Consider the following 19,783-nt stretch of genomic DNA (forward strand, 5'->3'; position numbering starts at 1 on the left):
AGTGGAATAATGAGGTTTTATAGGAAAAGGGAATTTTGCTCCATTTTTTTTGTGAAAATCCCTGTGAATTTTTCATTTTCTGTGAAAGTTCAACAGGGTGTTTTGTTCTAAATAGATTAATGGATTATGTCTTTAAATGGTGGTGATGTTGTTGTTCAGTCACTAAGTTGTGTCTGACTCTGTGAGCCCATGGACTGCAACACACCAGGCTTCCCTGGTGATAGTTATGTAAAAAACATGAGACTGTCTTTCGGAGAAGGCAACGGCAACCCACTTCCAGGCAAGTACTCTTGCCTGGAAAATCCCGTGGATGGAGGAGCCTGGTGGGCTGCAATATACTATTAATTTTTTCTTCCTGTGATTAAAGAAAAGTGATTGAAAGAAGCGAAATAAGCATATCCTTTTAGCAAAGTTTTTAGTTTTGCTTCTGTTAGTGTGGTTGTAAAATAATACCAGAGATCCATTTTTCAGACGTATTAGTGTTTCTTCCTCTTTTCAGTTTAATAGTTTATCATTTATTTCTTTTATTATTAGTATTATTCAAAACTAATGCTTGTTTGATTTAAAACCTTGCCAGTATGAGTATTTGAACTGTATTGTGCCTGGGTTAATTGATAAGGAAGGTATTTGGGTAGTTAAGAGAAAAGGCTTCTTAATAGGGGCATGGTCGGATTGTGAAATAATCCCTTTTGAAACACATATTCAAAGTATGTTCTGATATTTTAGATGATGAAGATGATCCTGCAGAGGCTGAAAAGGAAGGAAATGAAATGGAGGGTGAGGAGTTAGATCCATTAGATGCTTACATGGAAGAAGTGAAAGAGGAAGTAAAAAAGTTTAATATGAGAAGTGTGAAAGGTGGTGGGGGAAATGAAAAGGTATGGGATTTTTTTCCTATTTTATTTTTAAAGATTTATATTCCTAGTTGAATAACTTGAATTCATTGTTGCATTGACCTACTATTGGCTTGCATGGCTTTATAAAGTTAATGATTTTGTTTCCTTCTGCATCTCAGAAGTGTCTGTGCTTTTTCTAAAGAGCAGAGATACTAGCAAATTTTAACTGCAAATGTCCTTTTAGAGTCATCATTACTATTATCATCTTTGTTTAGTGTTTTTGCTTGCTTGTTCCTTTCTCAGTAGGTCCTTTTCCAACACTCCCATATTTTATACTCCTGATCCTCTTTAGTCTAGGTTTTCTTTTTCTTAATAGAATTTATTGACAAATGGTGTAATTCAATGTTGTGTTTGCTTGTTCCTTCTTTCTTCTAAAATCTTCCCAAGAGCAGTGATCTTTACCTGTTTTGTTTATTGATTCATCTTCAGATCCTGGGATAGTATTTGGTTTGTGGAATGAGTGAAAAGTACTATTTAATAGTATTTTAAAAATAGATTACATAATATTATATAAAATTACATACTACATACCTAATTACCTGTGTGTTAATGTGTTAGGAAATATAATGCTGTTGTATTACATTTTTAAATTTAAGTAAGGAGAAAGTGGGCTACTGTTTGTTTTTGCATTAGTAGTCACTGACTACTAAGTTGATTCAGATTATAAATTGTTACAGTTATCATTGTTTCATTTGGTTTATACTTTGTGTTTCAACTTTAGCAAAATATTTCACATTCTTTTTTTAGAAGTCTGGGCCAACGGTCACAAAAGTTGTCACAGTTGTCACAACCAAAAAAGCAGTCGTAGATTCTGATAAGAAGAAAGGTGAGCTAATGGAGAATGACCAGGATGCCATGGAGGTAACTTTAATTTTAACTTTGTTCACGATACCATAGAATGAAGCAGCAGCCCACTCCAGTATTCTTGCCTGGAGGATTCCATGAACAAGGGAGCCTAGTGGGCCATGGTCTGTGGGATCACAGAGAGTCGGACACGACTGAGCACACAGCACGTGGTACCATCCTATGAGTATTTATAAGGAAGCATTGATGGAGGTGTGCTTTTCAGTTACGCAGTGTACTCTTGGGAGAAATTCTTGCTTTTCTCAACAGTATTGTAGCCAGATATCCAAACTGGTAGAACATTTTAACCTCTTTAACTTCTTGTATACCTACTTTTTTTTAAATTGAAGTATAGTTGATTTGCAATATAGTATTAGTTTCAAGTGTACAGCAACGTGATCAGGTATACACACACATACATATTTTTAGATTCTTTTTCATTATAAGTTATTACAAGATATTGCATGTAATTCCCTTTGAAAATGTGAAAAGTGAAAATATTAGTCATTCAGTATGTCCGACTCTTTGCTATCCCATGGACTGTAGCCCACCAGGCTCCTCTGTCCATGGATTTCTCAGGCAAGAATACTAGAGTGGATAGCCATTGCCTTCTCCACGGGATCTTTCTGACCCAGGGATTGAACCCAGGTCTCCAGCATTGTACAGTAAATCCTTATTGCTTATTTTATGTATAGTAGTTTGTATCTATTAATCCCGCATTCCTAATTTATCCCTCCTTCCTATTCCCCTTTGGTGGCCAGAAGTTTGTTTTCTATGTCTGTGAGTCTGTTTCTGTTTTGAAAATAAATTCATTTGTAGTATTTTTTTGATTGCACATTCAAGTGATATCATATAGTATTTATCTTTCTCTGACTGACTCCACATGGTATGATGTTGTCTGGGTTCATCTGTATTGCTGCACATGTGTAGGCCAAATTTTGATTCATCCCTGTCCCTCATCAGTACATCCCAGATGTAGAATAGGGAGAGAAGAAATGAAGTGACAGAATGAAATTTTTTACTATTAACATTCACTGTAATGATTTATATAGAGAAAACTTCATTGTAATGATTTATATAGAGAAAACTATAGCAGAACTTCATTAAAGCTATGTTAGAATTAGTTTTTTGTTTTAGCTTTATATTGTTACTAAAGCTTTCTATGATGGCAAAGAAAAAATAAGCTAAGTTGGAAAGTTCAGAAAATAAAAGAAGAGGAAAAGAGTATTTTCTAGGAGTGGAACATTTTTTAAGTTAGGAATATTTCTTCCCATAGGAAGACAGTAATAGATTCAGCTCTTAGTTTTTCTCTTTTTGTTACAGTATTCTTCAGAGGAGGAAGAAGTTGATCTTCAGACAGCTCTTACAGGTTACCAGACAAAGCAGAGAAAGCTTCTAGAACCAGTGGATCATGGAAAAATTGAATATGAACCATTCAGAAAAAACTTCTATGTTGAAGTTCCAGAATTGGCAAAAATGTCTCAAGAGGGTAAAATTTGTTTATTCATTTATCAGTTATTTTGGGGATAGGGGGAAATATACTTCACCTTGCCTGGGAGGCATGTTGATAGGCCTGTAAGTTGATGGGTAAGTAGGAGAAATGTGCCTGACTTACTTGGAGAAATGAGAGTGAACTAGAACATGAGAAATCATTCTAGAGAGTGAGACTACTACATCCACAAAGATTAGGAATAGTTAGAAATTAGTGTGTTTTGGGAAACATTTTTAAAAAATGAGCAAAAATTAGTTTGGCTTACATAGTTGAGCTATTTAGGGTTGAAAATACTCTTCATGTGAAGTTAGCAAGTAGAGTATTGTTATGTTTTTCTCTTATTTGAGAATTAGAAACCAATATGAATCTGTGTGATATTGACGGAAAAAGCGTGATCTGGGCAACCCTTGCTTAAAGAACAAGTGGTTGTATTACTTGTGAATCACTGTTCTTTTATTGCTGTTAGAATTTAAGTCAAAATAAAAGCCAAGTTGTAGAAATTGGGGTGTTTCTTTGCACCCCAATTGGTTGCAACAGTAATCACTTTGTCAGAGCTGTTCAGTGCATTGTCATGGAGCTTCTATATGGAATTATCTTTGGGAACACTAAAAAAGAATTGATTCTTAATACAACCATGCCTCATTGAAAAGTAGAGGGCACTAACAGAACAATATTTAAGAGTTTTTAATCTGGATTTTGTTTTGTAGAGGTGAATGTATTTCGGTTGGAAATGGAGGGCATTACTGTCAAGGGTAAAGGTTGCCCCAAACCAATTAAATCTTGGGTTCAGTGTGGAATTTCTATGAAGATCTTAAATTCTCTAAAAAAGTAAGTGTTGAGCGGTTGTCCACATTTTTCAATATCTTTCTACTGAAAATAACCTGTTACACAAATAATTCCTTAGCTTACATTTTTATTCTAATGGAAAATACTGATTTTTTGTTAAACAGCTTTCTCTAGATATGATTTACATTCCATAAAGTTTACCCTTTAGTTTACGATTTTCAGTATATTTATGAAGTTGTGTAGTCATTACCATAATCTAATTTTAGAGCGTTTTCATCAAACCCAAAAGAGGCCTGGATCTATTAGTATTCATTTTTCTCTCTTCTCCACACAAGGCATTCTCTTACCTACTACTTTTTATAGATTTGTGTATTCTGGACAATTCATATAAATTAGATCATACTTACATATAGTCCTTTGTGACTGGCTTCTTCCAATTAACATAGTATTTTCAAATATTTCTACATCATCCATGATGTAGAATGTCTGAGGACTTCATTACTTTTTGCCAAATAAAAATTTCATTATATGGATATACATTTTGGAAAACTTACAGTTTGAAAGCCCAAAGATCACCACAGTCCTTATTGTTGTCTTCCTATGGTTTGCTTTTTAAGGCATGGTTATGAAAAGCCCACGCCAATCCAGACCCAGGCGATTCCTGCGATAATGTCTGGACGAGATTTGATTGGTATTGCCAAGACAGGAAGTGGAAAGACCATTGCCTTTCTGTTGCCCATGTTTAGGCACATCATGGATCAGAGGTCTTTAGAAGAAGGAGAGGGGCCAATAGGTACAGTTCCTTTCATTAAACTATGTTTTCAGATAACAACTTTTGTCAGTTAATCAGAAAGACCTGATGCTTTGTAATAAGTGTAACAATAAAGATGTCTTTATGTACAGTTCCTCTATAAATTTGGCACTTTGGGGCTGATTTCCCCTTACCAGCAGGTGGAGTGAGACTCTTCAGAGCTCTGGAGTGACATCTCAGAAGTACAAAAACAGCCTCTCCTGGCACAGCTCAATTTTTAAACTCTGACTCGGCAGGTAGAATCCTCGTGCATCTATCTGTTTATTTATGTTGAGGTTTGTTCTTAGCCCATATTTGTGGATCTATAAACTCAACATAGAAGATTGTAGGGAAGTGTATTTTTGTTTTTGTTTTTGTTTTTTGGCCTTAAAAGGCTATAGTGCCAGCGTTTCATTCAGGATTAGGTCTTCAGATTCAGTTTTCTTGATTCATTTGGCAGAGATCTCTTCTCCAAATTTGAGTAGGGTTTTGGAAAGTTGTTCAGCTCCTCTCTTGGCAGCAGAGGGCACAGTATGTTTCTCCTCTGTCTGTGCCCCTCAGACCCAGGTTGTTTCCGGAAGCCACGGCATGGCTCTGCAGCACAGTGAGTCACTTGATTATCTTTGCTCTGTGATTTGCAGTTGAGACTGATTTGCGTTCTTTTCGACCAAGTATTTTCCTGATGGTTGAGTAAGGCATTTAACTCTCATTTATCTTCCTATAGCATGTTCTTAAAATCTACTTAAAATTATCCTTCACCACAGTCTCTGCTATTATAAGACTTTTGAAATAAGATTTTCAGAGGTACATAAAACAAATTAAAAATTAGACTAAGCTCTGAACTTGATTGCAGAGGTTAAATTTAACACTTCAAAGATTAGCCTCAAGAATTTTGGTGGTTAGGCTTTTGACATATTTATCTTTTCAGCTGTCATCATGACTCCAACTCGAGAACTGGCTTTACAAATTACTAAAGAATGTAAGAAGTTTTCGAAGACCTTGGGCCTTAGAGTGGTCTGTGTTTATGGAGGAACAGGAATCAGTGAGCAGGTAGATATAAAAGAAACGTTCAGTTTTTTCGTTTTTTTGGAATTGAATGATTTAATAATGTAGAAGTGATTATTTGTTTTAGTGTTTTCTATAATGATTGCTTCTAAAATCTTAAAAAGAAGTGTGATAATAAGAATGAATTATGTTAAAGTTATATTTTAGAATTTTTGAGTCGTTTTCATATCTTAGCTTTACCATGCTTCTTCGCCTTTCCCCCCTCAAGGAAGCAGATAGTTTTTTCATTTTACAGATGTTCAGAAACGTTAAGTTGACTGAAGTCTTTAACTTAAAAAGACTTTGTCCTAGAACCGGGGTGTTATGATTCCTGGACCAGCATTTATTCTTTAATCTAAGTGACATCTTTAAAAGGTGGTGTTGAGTGTGATATACTAATATCAGAGTTTCATTTGCATTCCTAAATGATTTTAGGGAGAATTATTTAAACATACCTTCATTCACTCCAGTCTTTAGTTTGGCGTTTTTCTGTGTGTCTTCTAAAGAATGATAGCCATCAGATATTTTGCTTTAACTAGAAGAAGGAAAAAAAGCTGGTCAGATTAAGTTTTGGAAATGTTAAACTGCAAAATTAAATCTTTCCTGCAAGACTGCATAGTTGTTAAAAAGCTAGTGCATATTGTGATGCTGGCAAAAGGGATAAATGACATTTTCTGAGCATATTTAACCCGAAATCCCTTCTTAAGGACTTCATTTTCTCAGATTTTTAGATACATTTTGGGAATATTTGCTTTTGTTATCCCAGTGCTATTTTTAAACGTTGCACTTAGTTTTCTGAGTTTATCTTTGTCAATTTTTTTTTGCCATAAACTATAGTTAAGAAATACAGTTACTAAGTAAGCTGGTACATAGCTGCATATTTATATAGAAGTTAAAGTTTTATGATATCTTACATAGTTTGGTGTTTTCCATTTTACTTTGTTTCAAAAACAGTTTGTGACTTAAAATGATTTCGTAATTCATTAATGGAAACACCTCTGAAATTGAAAACCATTGACCTATTACGTTTCTTTACTTATTGCTCTCATGTTCCTTTCTTGGTTTTGAGGAATCGTGTCAAATTAAAATTGGTAAAATTCTCTGATTTTCATTGATTTCAGAGTTATAGCACTGTGTGGTCTTGTTGCTGCTACCTATTCCTCTAGTAGTTCTCCCACATTCCAAAGAATTAAGTAAGAGGCTTTGATATCTTCTGATCAGACCTGGCTGTCTTGTCTTATGGAGCTCTGCAAGGACCTCAGGCAGTATTTTCAAGTCTGTGAAGACGCATTAGTGATAAATAGAGTATAAAATTTCATCTTTTTTTATTAGATTGCTGAGCTGAAAAGAGGTGCTGAAATTATTGTTTGTACACCTGGTCGAATGATTGACATGTTAGCAGCTAATAGTGGTAAGTTGGGGATAGGTTTTTGTTTTGTTTTTATTTGTTTATTTATTTTTTGGTTGTCTTTTCTCCTTTTTGAATTATGTACATTTCTGTTAAAGCAGATACAAGAAACCACCAAAGGGTTTCTTTCTACATTTCTTCTTAAAGCTGTAATATCTTAAAATTTATATTGTAACAAGCTTATTGTTGCAATGTTCATAATAATATTTTCACAGTGTAATTAAAAATTTTTTTTGACAACCACTCCATCTGATGTATTGTTTTTTTTAAAGCGCTTAACATGGATTCTTAATCTGATTTTGGCCACCTTTGCTTTTGAAAGGGTAGGGGATTATGTTTTTTTAATTGTACAATTTAAATTTTTTCTCCTTAGGAGCTAGTATTTTCTTACAATACTAGATAAATTAAGATATTGCAGCTTCAAGGACATTTATCTTTTGTAAATATTGCATGTTTTTAGCTCAAATATTGTGCTTTGTTAAATTATTCCCTATCAAAACTGTTACTAAACTGTTGACATTATTTAACTTCTGTGGAGAAAGGCCCTTCAAGATTTATAGAACTGGGCTTCCGAGACTTAAACCATCAAAGGTAGGTAATTTAAAGCTGTTCCCAATCGTGCGAAACTAATTGGGGCTGCACATGTTAGTATGGAGTACTTAAATATTAGAAAGCATTTATTTTGGCACATTTCTGTGTTTTTGAAGAAAATGCTTTCAAAGGTTTCCATTGTATATTCAGTATATATATATATATAGTAGAGTATTTAAAACTTTGAGTAGTGCATGTTTCTAATAGCATTTTGCTTGGATTTCTGTGTTCATTTAATTCTAATTCTACATAAAGTTGGTAAAGTGATACTGATATTGATAAGTCATTGTGCTTGTACAGCATATGAAATGTTTTGGGCTGAATGCTGATAAAATAATTCCTTGTTTTTTCTCAATGCTTCATTAAGTATCCTGAAATTCATCTTGATTAATTTTACCTTTTCCCTTTATCTGTCCTTTTGGTTTATATTTAATAACTGTTTCATACATATTTTTGCCAGGTGATTGAATCAACAATTGATAGAAATGCTTGTGTTCATCCTTTATAAAGGGTTTCCTGTGTATGTGTTTAGTTTTCTCTGGCTAAGAAGCCAGTTGGATTTATTTAAACCAGTGGGAGCGCTTAGTGAAATTGAATTTGTAAAGTGTATCTTTGTAATATAATATATTTGATTTCTTAAATTTTTGTGTAATATGTTAATTACCTAATGGTATTGAATAGCTTCTTACTATGTTTTGACATGCTCATTAGAAGCTCCTAACTACATGTAAGTAGGTTATGTACTACATAAAGTAAAGAGAGATTTTCTGCGTCTGAAGTAGTTAGCACTGGAACTTGCTTTCCACACATACGCTGTAATCTCTAATATGTTTTTTCCTAGGTGATGCTGTCAGATAATGGCTGATGTGGCTCGATGCTCCATCTCAGTCTTAGTTTTATGATGTGTTTTGGAGAGGGCTGTTTTCTGAATTTTACAGGTTCTTCAGGCCCTATGATGGTATGCAAGAGACGAGTTTGACAAAATAAAAGGGCCTCATATACCCATTGTCAGAAAGTATATACCATTAGATTAAGACATTGTAAACGAAAATTTCTTTCCACTGTTTAAAGATACTTAACTTGCCCCTCTGGTTAGGTCAGGCATTTTAGTTCCCTTTACAGTTTTTTAAAGTTTTTGGTAGTCATAAAATGAATTGTGACTGATTTTTAGTTTTCTTTTTGTCTTTATTTTTTTTCCTCATGTTAGGTCGGGTTACAAATCTTCGAAGAGTGACGTATGTTGTTTTAGATGAAGCAGACAGAATGTTTGACATGGGTTTTGAACCACAGGTATTCATTAAATTTCTTTGTGTTTCTGTCTATAAAATAAACCTTGTAATTGCCACGAGCCTGAAATATTTGTATGATTTCTGAAATTCTCACATTTCTTTTGTGTGGTAATACAGGGAATTGAGGATGTGGGGAATTGAAATAAATATTTATGTTTTGGATTCTTAAACTTTTCAGGATGTATTTCTGCAGTCTTTCCTAGGCATCATTGGTAAAATTAGTCATAATAGAAGCTTAAGCTTTCATATATTATGATTTTCACTGTACTTCCAAATGGCTTTAACTTAGGCTTTTCATTACCTCATGATCTGGATAGCACAGATTGGTTATATCCTCCAAATGTAAAAACTGAGGCCCAAAGCATTTGTCTAGCTTAGATTTTATGTTCTTAACACATGCAGTTTCCTTAAATATAAAATTTCAGTGATAAAAACTTAAAGCTCATTGTAAAAGGTGGTAGAGTTTTTTCTTAAGAAGAGCAGAATGAGTTGTCAGTGTGCTATGGATAACAAAATAATTTTTAAAAAATATTTTTAAATTTTATTTTTGGCTTCTCTAGTTGGGGTGAGTGGAGGCAACTCTAGTTACAGTGTGTAGGCTTCTCTAATAGCTCAGTTGGTAAAGAACCCACCTGCAATGTAGGAGACCTGGGCGTGATCCCTGGGTTGGGAAGATCCCCTGGAGAAGGGAAAGGCTACCCACTTCAGTATTCTGGCCTAGAGAATTCATAGACTGTATAGCCCGTGGGGTTGCAAAGAGTCGGACACAACTGAGTGACTTTCACTTTCCTAGGACTTTCAAAATATGTTTCCAAAGCTTGAAAAAATAAATTTGACATTATAAGACATATCTGAAGAAAATTGTGAAACTTACTGGAAAACATTAAAGATGGATTGACTGTGAAATTTATGTAAAGATCAAATACTAAAGAGTAATCCTCCTGAAAAAGATGAACAGGCTAGGGATAAGAGATGCCGCTTCTTGAAAGTCTGATTCCTTCCCAGTTTAGGATATAGTTTTCTTGAGTCTACTAAGTCAGGTACCACTTAAATAAAATGTTGTTGCTGTCACATCCTATCTTATTTCTTCTTCTTTTTTCTAAAATATTATTTATTGATTTATTTGGCTGCAGTGGGTCTTAGTTACAGCACATAGAATCTCTTAGTTGTGGCGTGTGGGGTCTAGTTCCCTGACCAGGGTTCACACTCAGGCCCTCAGCACTGGGAGCACAGAGTCTTAGCCACTGGATTACCAGGGAAGTCCCCTGTCTTATTTTCTTTGTTGGTTTGAGCAATTTTTTAAAAACCTTGTTACATTTTAATGGGTTTTTCAAGTGAAGAAAGTAAATGTCTGTGGGCAACCACAGTCTTTAACTGAAAATACTGGCATATGTTTTATAGCCATAATTTTGGCTGTTGGGTGGAGAATAGACTTCAGATTGGACAGGAGCAAAGGCAGGGAAACCTGTTAGGAGACAATTGGAATAATCCAGATGAGAGTTGAGAGATAATTTGGACCAGGAGCCCAAGATTTCCACATGCCTTGGGTATAGCAGCCCCTTTCATAGATATCACATCATCTATGATTAGAATGAAAACTGGTCCTGCGTATTCCTGGCAAGACCTTTTAGTTCAGTTCAGTTCAGTCGCTCAGTCGTGTCCGACTTTTTGCGACCCCATGAATCGCAGCATGCCAGGCCTCCCTGTCCATCACCAACTCCCAGAGTTCACTCAGACTCACCTCCATCAAGTCAGTGATGCCATCCAGCCATCTCATCCTCTGTCGTCCCCTTCTCCTCCTGCCCCCAATCCCTCCCAGCATCAGAGTCTTTTCCAATGAGTCAACTCTTCGCATGAGGTAGCCAAAGTATTAGAGTTTCAGCTTCAGCATCATTCCTTCCAAAGAAATCCCAGGGCTGATCTCCTTCAGAATGTACTGGTTGGATCTCCTTGCAGTCCAAGGGACTCTCAAGAGTCTTCTCCAAACACCACAGTTCTAAAGCATCAATTCTTCAGCGCTCAGCCTTCTTCACAGTCCAACTCTAACATCCATACATGACCACAGGAAAAATCATAGCCTTGACTAGACGGACCTTAGTTGGCAAAGTAATGTCTCTGCTTTTGAATATACTATCTAGGTTGGTCATAACTTTTCTTCCAAGGAGTAAGCGTCTTTTAATTTCATGGCTGCAGTCACCATCTGCAGTGATTTTGAAGCCCAAAAAATAAAGTCTGACACTGTTTCCACTGTTTCCCATCTATTTCCCATGAAGTGATGGGACCAGATGCCATGATCTTCGTTTTCTGAATGTTGAACTTTAGGCCAACTTTTTCACTCTCCACTTTCACTGTCATCAAGAGGCTTTTTAGTTCCTCTTCACTTTCTGCCATAAGGGTGGTGTCATCTGCATATCTGAGGTGATTGATATTTCTCCCGGCAATCTTGATTCCAGCTTGTGTTTCTTCCAGCCCAGTGTTTCTCATGATGTACTCTGCATATAAGCTAAATAAGCATGGTGACAATATACAGCCTTGATGTACTCCTTTTCCTATTTGGAACCAGTCTGTTGTTCCATGTCCAGTTCTAACTGCTGCTTCCTGACCTGCATACAGATTTCTCAAGAGGCAGGTCAGGTTGTCTGGTATTCCCATCTCTTTCAGAATTTTCCACAGTTTATTGTGATCCACACAGTCAAAGGCTTTGGCATAGTCAATAAAGCAGAAATAGATGTTTTTCTGGAACTCTCTTGCTTTTTCCATGATCCAGCGGATGTTGGCAATTTGATCTCTGGTTCCTCTGCCTTTTCTAAAACCAGCTTGAACATCAGGAAGTTCATGGTTCACGTATTGCTGAAGCCTGGCTTGGAGAATTTTGAGCATGACTTTACTAGCATGTGAGATAGTGCAATTGTGCGGTAGTTTGTGCATTCTTTGGCATTGCCTTTCTTTGGGATTGGAATGAAAACTGACCTTTTCCAGTCCTGTGGCCACTGCTGAGTTTTCCAAACTTGCTGGCATATTGAGTGCAGCACTTTCACAGCATCATCTTTCAGAATTTGAAATAGCTCAACTGGAATTCCATCACCTCCACCAGCTTTGTTCGTAGCGATGCTTTCCAAGGCCCACTTAACTTCACATTCCAGGATGTCTGGCTCTAGGTTAGTGATCACACCATCATGATTATCTGGGTTGTGAAGATCTTTTTTTTTGGCAAGACCTTTACCCTCCCCAATTTCCAACCACTCACCACTATCTACCTTGAAACCATCATTAATAATTTTATTCTTTTTTTTTTTTTCTTGTTTAGGCCATAAGAAGCCTATAACTCCCTGTTTTCTCTGGGACTCTTACACACTGACATAATTATTTGGACTGCTTAACAATATTTGCACCTTCGTTATTCTTTTTTTATCCTGTAGCTCTTATTACCATTTGTTACATAATATTTATCTACCATCATTAGACTGTAAGCTCCATAAAGACAAGTTTTTATTGCTTATTCCAAGCACTTAGAACAATGTCTGGCACATAATGGTTGCTCAGTAAAAATGGGTTGCGTAAAGGAAGGAAAACAGTAAGAGCAGTGAGGAATACTTGCATTGTTTGAAGGTCAAGACTATTGAATGTGTTGATGGATTGGGCATGGAATGAGCAAGAGAGAGAGTGGTTACAGATGGCTCCTAGATTTTGGGCAGAAAGCTGTAAGTGACTGGAGTTGCCATTTCTTCAGAAGGGAACACTGAGAGGAGCAAATTTTAAGGTGAAATCAAAGTAATATTCTAAGATAAGTTTCAAAGTCACTGAATAGATGTTCTCAAAAGTTCTTGGTACTTGTTTTCACCATCCTGTGAATTTTGAAGACTACTCTCACCATATTTATTTGTAATGTTTTCTCAGGTCATGCGCATAGTGGATAATGTTCGCCCTGACAGGCAGACAGTTATGTTTTCAGCTACTTTCCCCAGAGCTATGGAAGCCTTGGCTCGGAGAATCCTGAGTAAACCCATTGAAGTGCAGGTTGGAGGCAGAAGTGTAGTTTGCTCGGATGTGGAGCAACAAGTGGTGGGTACAATCCTTAGGAAACCCCCAATTCCCTATATGTTTAAGCAGTGTGTCATCCTTTAGGGATGACTGTGATGTAGGCAGATACTTCCTAAAATCAAATAGTATACATCAACTGCAGCTTTTAACATTTTACCAGATATATTTGAAGTTTCTATTCCATGGAACTGTTCATAAAGTTTTCCACCAGAAGTTGTGGGATGGTAGATACAATGTCACATACCTGTGTTATTTGGTTAATAGGATGTGAAGTTAAGAGTCAGAACAGATAATCATCTGTCCACATTTGTAAGCCTCTTAGTCTTTGAAAGTTAATTTTTATTTTTTTGGTCTTAGTGATTTACCAACTAAAGTCAACATTTTCCTACTGTTTCCTAAAGATACAGCAAGATGTCATCTATTTGCCACAAATAAAATGAATATTTTTACTCATGTAATGTAGTTGGATTTTCAGTCTATTGATGTTATACAATGTGTTGTTTTCAGATTGTGATTGAAGAAGAAAAGAAATTCTTGAAGCTACTTGAACTTCTAGGTCATTATCAAGAATCAGGATCTGTCATTATATTTGTGGATAAGCAGGAACATGCTGATGGTCTTCTGAAAGATTTAATGAGAGCTTCTTACCCTTGCATGTCTCTTCATGGAGGTAACATTTACTGAAATCCCTGCAATGGACTTAGGTTGGCCAAGCACTGGACTGTGTATTTCCTTTGTCTCAAACTTAGCACTAATTTTTTTTTCTTTTTCTTTTTTTAAACTTTTTATTTTGTATTGGAGTATAGCTGATTAACAAACAATGTTGTGATAGTTTCATGTGAACAGTGAAGGGAATCAGCTATGCATATACATGTATCTTTTCTCCCCCAAACTCCCCTCCCATCCAGGCTGCCACATAACATTGAGCAGAGTTCCATGCCCTTGGGGATAGTTAGGGAGTTTGCAGTTGACATATACACAGGGCTGTATTTAACGTGGATAACTGGCTAGCACTAAATTTTATATCAGTGTCAGTTTTCATTTCTGACAGTTCTCTGTGGGTAAGCATTATTATTATTCCATCTCAGTGATGAAGAAACTAAGCCAACAATACATTGGTTTGACCAAATTCCATGACCAGCAATCATCTAAGGATAAATTGTACTTAGAAATTTTGATTCATGTTATATTCTTTCCATTGTACCATGCTGCCTAGAGGCTTTTATGATTACCATTGGCGCTTTCCTTAATTTCTGTGTAATATCGCCATTGTTACATATATGTGGGACTTGGAACACTAAACACATGGAGCAGAGACAGTTGAGTTAAGCCCACTTACCAGGTGTTCTGTAGTATGACTTTGTGACACACCATCCCCGAATTGAGTGGCAACAGTCATTTACTTTGCTTATGAATCTGCAATCTGTGTAGGGCTTAGCACACATATCTAGTCTGTCTTCCATGCTCTGTCTACTGGGCTGGCTCAGTTGGGGTTCCATTTCCAATTTGCCATGTTTAGGCAGCTGACAGGTTGTACCGTCTTTTGACAGACGTCTCACTCCTATTGGCAAGGAGTCCTGACTTCCACTTGTGAGCCTCTGTGTGAGGCTGCTTGGCCAGAGGGCAAGAATCAGAAGCTGCCAAGATAGTTCAGGAGGATACCGGAGAGTGGTAGAACTTTTATTTCCACCATGTTCTATAGGTCAAAATAGTCACTAGACTGGCCCACAGTCAAGGAGATGGAGGCCTAGACTCCATGTCTTCATGGGAAAACGTCATTCAGTATGCAGAAGAGCATGTGGGATGGGACATGCTTACAGGCTCCCATACTAGGCCTCCTGTGGAATGCAGTTAAAAGGACTGAGGATATGTATTTGGTTAACTTTTAATGTTTGAAAATGACTCATTTTGTTTTCCTTTTCTTTTTAATTGGCTAAATACACATTACATAAAATTTGCCATTTTATCCACTTTCAAGTGTATAATTCATTGGCATTAAGTAGATTTACAGTGTGGTGAAATCATTTCCATTTCTATTTCCAGAAATTTTCCATCATTTCAAGCAGACACTCCGTATCTATTAAGCAATACTCAATTCCCCATGCTTCCCACCCTCTCAACTCCTAGTTACCTGTATTCTACTTTTTATATTTATAAATTTGCCTATTCTGTGTACTTCACTTAAGTGATATTTATCTTTCTGTGCTTGGTGTATTTCACTTAGCATAATATGAGTCTTTAAGATATACCCATGTTATAGCATGGATCAGAATTTTCTTTCTCTTTTAAGGGAAGAAATATAATATTAAATATTCCAGTACATATATATATGATATTTGCTTCATTTATTCATCTACTGATGGACATTTAGGTTGTTTGTACCTTTGGCTTTGTGAATCATGCTACTTTGAACAGTGATATACAAGTGTCTGCTTGAATTCCTGTTTTCATTTATTTTGGGTGTGTATCTGGGAGTGAAATGACAGGTCACATAAGTGTATGTTTAACTTTGTGAGGAACCACTAAACTGTGTTTTACAGGAGCTGCACCATTTGCATTCTCATTAACAGTACAGTAGGGACTCAGTTTACCCACTGACTAGCACTTGTTAGTTTCAGTTTTTTGATAGTAGCTATGCTAGTAGATGTGAACTGGTGTGTCATTTGATTTGCATTCGCCTAATGACCAACGAGTTTAAGCATCTTTTTATCTGCTTCTTCAGTTCAGTCGCTCAGTTGTGTCCGACTCTGCGACCCCATGAATCGCAGCATGCCAGGCCTCCCTGTCCATCACCAATTCCCGGAGTTCACTCAAACTCATGTTCATCGAGTCGGTGATGCCATCCAGCCATCCCATCCTCTGTTGTTCCCTTCTCCTGCCCCCAGTCCCTCCCAGCATCAGAGTCTTTTCCAATGAGTCATCTCTTCGCATGAGGTGGCCAAAGTATTGGAGTTTCAGCTTTAGCATCAGTCCTTCCGAAGAACACCTAGGACTGATCTCCTTTAGGATGGACTGGTTGGATCTCCTTGCAGTCCAGGGACTCTCAAGAGTCTTCTCCAACACCACAGTTCGAAAGCATCAATTCCTTGGTGCTCAGCTTTCTTCACAGTCCAACTCTCACATCCGTACATGACCACTGGAAAAACCATAGCCTTGACTAGACGGACCTTTGTTGGCAAAGTAATGTCTCTGCTTTTGAATATGCTCTCTAGGTTGGTCATAACTTTCCTTCCAAGGAGTAAGCGTCTTTTAATTTCATGGCTGCAGTCACCATCTGCAGTGATTTTGGAGCCCAAAAAATAAAGTCTACACTGTTTCCACTGTTTCCCCATCTATTTCCTATGAAGTGATGGGACCAGATGCCATGATCTTTTTTTTTTTAATTTTTGACTAGACCCATACTTAAAGCTTTCTTGCAATGGGTAACCTCTGAAATCTAAAAGAGGTTTCCATGGTGGTTAACTTCTTTCAGCCAGAGCTGGGCTGGCTGACTTCCGCTTCATGTGTGTACAGTTTAGGTGTCAGATAGTTGGGCAGTGTTTTTATGCACAGTTGGGTGTGCCTGCGCTGTTGTTCTTCCTGGGATTTATCCCCTCTTTTGTGGTCCTGAGTTTATCCTAACTTCTTTCTTCTGTTGCTTGTTGTCAGTAAGACCATGACTTCACTACCTGGGCTGCTCAGGGCATGCTCCCAAACAGAAAGTTTAAAATAAGTAAAATCCTATAAACTTAACCAATGCCATTGCATTCTTTCAGATGTAAACTCCCTTCCAGCTTCTGCTTGGCTTTTAGTCATTCTCTGGTCCCTTCAGGTAGTTAGTTCTTTATATTTAGAACTCATAGTTGTTGCCGCTGGATGGTTAATCTAGTAAGATTTCCCCCTATCTTGGTGGAAATGTGTATTTTTTATAGAAGTAAGAAAACTTTTTGCCTATAATCCCCTTCCTGTACTTCTGTCTCTTCAGCCAGAATTACTTCACTGGCTTATGCCTAATTCATTCATAGGCATGTGAAGAAGTGAAGTGAAGTCAAGTCGCTCATATCTGACTCTGCTACCCCATGGACTGTAGCTTACCAGCCTCCTCCGTCCATGGGATTTTCCAGGCAAGAATACTGGAGTGGGTTGCCATTTTCTTCTCCAGGAGATTTCCCGGCCCAGGGATTGAAGCTGGGTCTCCTGCATTGCAGGCAAACGTTTTACCATCTGAGCCACCAGGAAAGTCATTCATAGGCATGGGAATGACAAATGGCTCTGAAAATATTGTCCTCCCACCCCTGAGGTCTCTGAGATTTTCAGGGTCTTCATGAGGTCCACAGTATTTCCATAATAGCCCACCAAGTTACTTGCCTTTAGAGTGCACAGGCAACCTGAGCACAGGAAGTTTGAGAAGGGCTCGTTTACACTGAACATTATTCACTTCCTGAGACTGAATTAGGCTCATCTTTGGTTTGATACTAGCTCAATTGGTAAAGAATCTGCCTGCAATGCAGGAGACCCTGGTTCGATTCCTGGGTTGAGAAGATATACTGGCGAAGGGATAAGTTACCCACTCCAGTATTCTTGGGCTTCCCTTGTGACTCAGCTGGTAAAGAAGCCGCCTGCAATGTGGGAGACCTGCATTCAATCCCTGGGTTGGGAAGATCCCCTGGAGAAGGGAAAGTCTACCCACTCAAGTGTTCTGGCCTGAAGAATTCCGTGAATTGTATAGTCTATGGGGTCACAAAAAGTTGGACACGACTGAGCGACTTTTCACTTTCACTTTGACATACGTGATTGTTAGTTGGGTGGATAACAAAATTGGGGATATGTTAAAAAGGAAGATGGTTAATGGTTGCTGCCAGTAACTAATAACTCTGTTCTGCATAGGAGATAACTTAATCTAAAGGAGAAGTTTTGGTATTTTTAAATTATAAACTTTATGTTATTATTCATTCCATTAATTTTTCTTGTGAGATTTTAGAGGTAGTATTGAGCTGCTAGTTTTTTTGACATAAGATCCAAATACTTTCTATCATTCAGTCTTTGAAGAGTACATTCAAAATTTTAGGTAATATAAATTAATACTGATAATATTTAGATGCTAAATGTTTGGTATATGTTAAACGCAGGTTTTATATGAAATGTTCCATTATTTCTTATTGCAAAAATGAATTTCAAGTTTTGAGAATTTATTGCATTCCCTTCTCTGATTACTAGAGATTCCCAGGTATCCCATCATAAGATATATTCGTGGCCTGGACATTTTATTATAGAACATTTTGATATTTTATGTTCTGCTTTGTCACTCATCCTGAGGCTGAGTAACACATTTTAAGAGCATTCCAGTCGAGTTCTTTTTAAGCAGTGCACTGTAAATGATAATCACCTAACTATCTGGTTAAGATGCAGAACCTGATTAAGTGTATAGTTTAGGTGTCAGATAGTTGGGCAGTGGATTCTGCAGTAGAATCTGAGACTCTGCATTTCTAACAAGTTCTCAAGTGATGCTGCTCCTTGTCTTTGAACAAAACTGTTAGTAGCAAAACTAAGTAACCTGTAGGAGAAGTCAGAAGATCTGAATCCTGTCATTATAGGCTGGATGTAGCTGCCTTTTTTTTTTCCCTTTGCCCCCATAACAGTTGTAGGTTAGGGATTCTAAGATTGGGCTTCTGCAGTTGTTAGCTTTATGTACAAGAAAGGGAAGAAAAGAAGGGAAGATTTGGTCTTGCTGTTGAATTTTCTTAGTCTTTTAAAATTTTTATTGAAATACAGTTGTTTTACAATGTTGTGTTTCACATGTACAGCAAAATGATTCAGTTATATATTATACCTATCCTTTTTAGATTCTTTTCCATTATATGTTATTACGGAATATTGAGTATAGTTCTCTGTGCTGTACTGTAGATCCTTGTTGGTTATCTATTTTACATATAGTAATGTGTATATTTTAATCCCAAACTATCCATACTCCCCTAACTCTCTCAGCACCCTGCAAATTTTTATTTTCTATGTGGTTGTGGTTGACATACGGTCAGTATAAGTTGGATATGTTCTTTACCCTGTGTTTAGCTTCTTTCCCTGAATGTCAGAGAAAATGGAAAATTTAATTTGAATATGTGGTTTTACAACTGTTTAATTCATTTGCAGGCATTGATCAATATGACAGAGATAGCATCATAAATGATTTTAAGAATGGGACCTGCAAACTTCTTGTGGCCACATCTGTTGCTGCCCGAGGCCTCGATGTGAAGCATCTGATTCTTGTTGTAAACTATAGCTGCCCCAACCATTATGAGGATTATGTGCACAGAGCAGGACGGACTGGAAGAGCAGGCAACAAAGTAAGAAGAATTGCTTTTAAAGTTGATTTCCATTATGTTAAAATATGAGTGTTTCTTTAGGACTTTAAAGTACAGATAATAGGAGTTACAGGGAATCTTCAGAGTATGGGGATTAGTTGATGTCATTTATATACATACACATGTCTTAAGTGCTGTTAACATTATCAGATACCTACCTGTTCTGTATAGGCAGATAGTGTTAACCACTTGTGTCCCCAGAAAGGTATTTTCCCCACCTAAAAATTTCTGTATATACATTACACATATATAGTTCAAGAGCGTT

At 36.9% G+C, this 19,783-nt stretch overlaps 1 protein-coding gene across 3 annotated transcripts in view; it reads left to right on the plus strand.

Annotated features, from left to right (window-relative positions):
• The window catches only part of DDX46 (DEAD-box helicase 46), a 48,928-nt gene that overhangs the window by 13,183 nt on the left and 15,962 nt on the right, over nt 1-19,783 (plus strand). For all 3 annotated transcript variants that reach the window (XR_011257303.1, XM_069592076.1, XM_069592077.1), the window contains exons 6-16: nt 727-878; nt 1,644-1,757; nt 3,063-3,228; nt 3,939-4,059; nt 4,635-4,810; nt 5,736-5,857; nt 7,184-7,262; nt 9,058-9,140; nt 13,037-13,201; nt 13,688-13,850; nt 19,307-19,500. Coding sequence is in view for 2 of the 3 variants with exons in the window: in XM_069592076.1 (XP_069448177.1) it covers nt 727-878; nt 1,644-1,757; nt 3,063-3,228; nt 3,939-4,059; nt 4,635-4,810; nt 5,736-5,857; nt 7,184-7,262; nt 9,058-9,140; nt 13,037-13,201; nt 13,688-13,850; nt 19,307-19,500 (1,535 nt within the window). In the remaining variant the exon portion in view is untranslated. The remainder of the gene's footprint in view (nt 1-726; nt 879-1,643; nt 1,758-3,062; nt 3,229-3,938; nt 4,060-4,634; nt 4,811-5,735; nt 5,858-7,183; nt 7,263-9,057; nt 9,141-13,036; nt 13,202-13,687; nt 13,851-19,306; nt 19,501-19,783) is intronic.

Source organism: Ovis canadensis, chromosome 5 (genome assembly GCF_042477335.2).
Source record: "Ovis canadensis isolate MfBH-ARS-UI-01 breed Bighorn chromosome 5, ARS-UI_OviCan_v2, whole genome shotgun sequence".
NCBI lineage: Eukaryota > Metazoa > Chordata > Mammalia > Artiodactyla > Bovidae > Ovis > Ovis canadensis.